We start from the raw sequence: 1,193 nt of genomic DNA on the forward strand, positions 1-1,193 counted from the left end.
CAGAGGCATGGGACTTACTTCTGTGCCAGCTCTTCCCTTGTGTACACGTCTGGGTACTGCGTCCTCTGGAAGGCACGCTCAAGTTCTTCCAGTTGGTCTCCAGTGAATGTGGTCCTGGATCTTCGTTGCTTCCTCTTCAACGGTATGCCGGGTTCTGATTCTGTGTCGCTCTCTTCTCCAGAACTAGCTCCTGAAAAAGAAAAAGAAAGCGGTTAAGAGAAATATTAACTAGCAGGCCCGGCATTTCTTCGCTATTGCTATATTTGAGGAACTATATGCATTAATTAAACACTAATAAAACTTTCATATAAATTAATAAATAGATGAAGTGATAAGACGGTAACTACAGTAACATAAATGGTAACAGCTAACTTCACTGCATAATCGTTAATACTGGTCCATGACTAGAGACTATATTATTTTATCATTATGTTATTTTATTTATTTATTTAGCTTTTATTATTTATTTAACTATTTTATAGTTATAAAATTGTTATTTTATTTATTTATTTAACTTTCATACAGATAGTTTGATTATGTTCATTTTGTTTATTCTTCTGTTTGTATATATTTTAAGAGAGTTTTTTTTTTAGTATGTATGAGATCATTCATCACTATTACCTTTTGCCCACAACTGTTTGACAGATTGTAATATCTATCAATAAACAAAAAAGTAGTATTAAAAAAAAAACTGGTCCAATTTAGTTGATTTTTCTTATTATTTTATAAAGCTTTATTATCTATAATATTGAAATATGTATATAGCACATAGTTTTCATATCAACCTCGCTATGCTTCGTAGTAAATTGAAACAATTTAGAATGACTGATCTATCAAAGTGTGGTAAAAGATTTTTTTGTAGAAGCGAAATAATGTTCATGTTCATTTTTAGCACTTCAAGATACCCTTAGATACGTATAAACCGAAAAATAAAATGTTTTGGCCCAAATTTTTCGCTTTTGATTTCTTTTGAGAAATAAGAAAAAAACAGAATTCATTTTAATACAACTCGACCGATAAACACCAAAAATGACAGTGGTTTAGGGCTCTAAATTTGCATCAAAGGACACAAACTGGATCAAATTAAACAGATTAGAACCTGTTATAAAATATAACGTTTGAAAATTGAAAATAATATTTTACCCTTAGAAGGGCATTAAGTTAGTTAATGTAGATTAAGAGAGCAGCCATTC

At 30.5% G+C, this 1,193-nt stretch overlaps 1 protein-coding gene across 2 annotated transcripts in view; it reads right to left on the bottom strand.

Moving 5' to 3' along the window:
- Nucleotides 1–1,193, bottom strand: part of LOC106689965 (protein gooseberry) — a gene marked incomplete at both ends in the record, with an annotated part of 35,312 nt that overhangs the window by 646 nt on the left and 33,473 nt on the right. For both annotated transcript variants that reach the window (XM_067048590.1, XM_067048589.1), the window contains 1 exon segment: nt 19–190. In XM_067048590.1, the coding sequence (XP_066904691.1) occupies nt 19–190 (172 nt within the window).

The sequence above is a fragment of the Halyomorpha halys genome, unplaced genomic scaffold, assembly GCF_000696795.3.
Source record: "Halyomorpha halys isolate HHAL.00 unplaced genomic scaffold, Hhal_1.1 Scaffold1536.1, whole genome shotgun sequence".
NCBI classification, from domain to species: domain Eukaryota; kingdom Metazoa; phylum Arthropoda; class Insecta; order Hemiptera; family Pentatomidae; genus Halyomorpha; species Halyomorpha halys.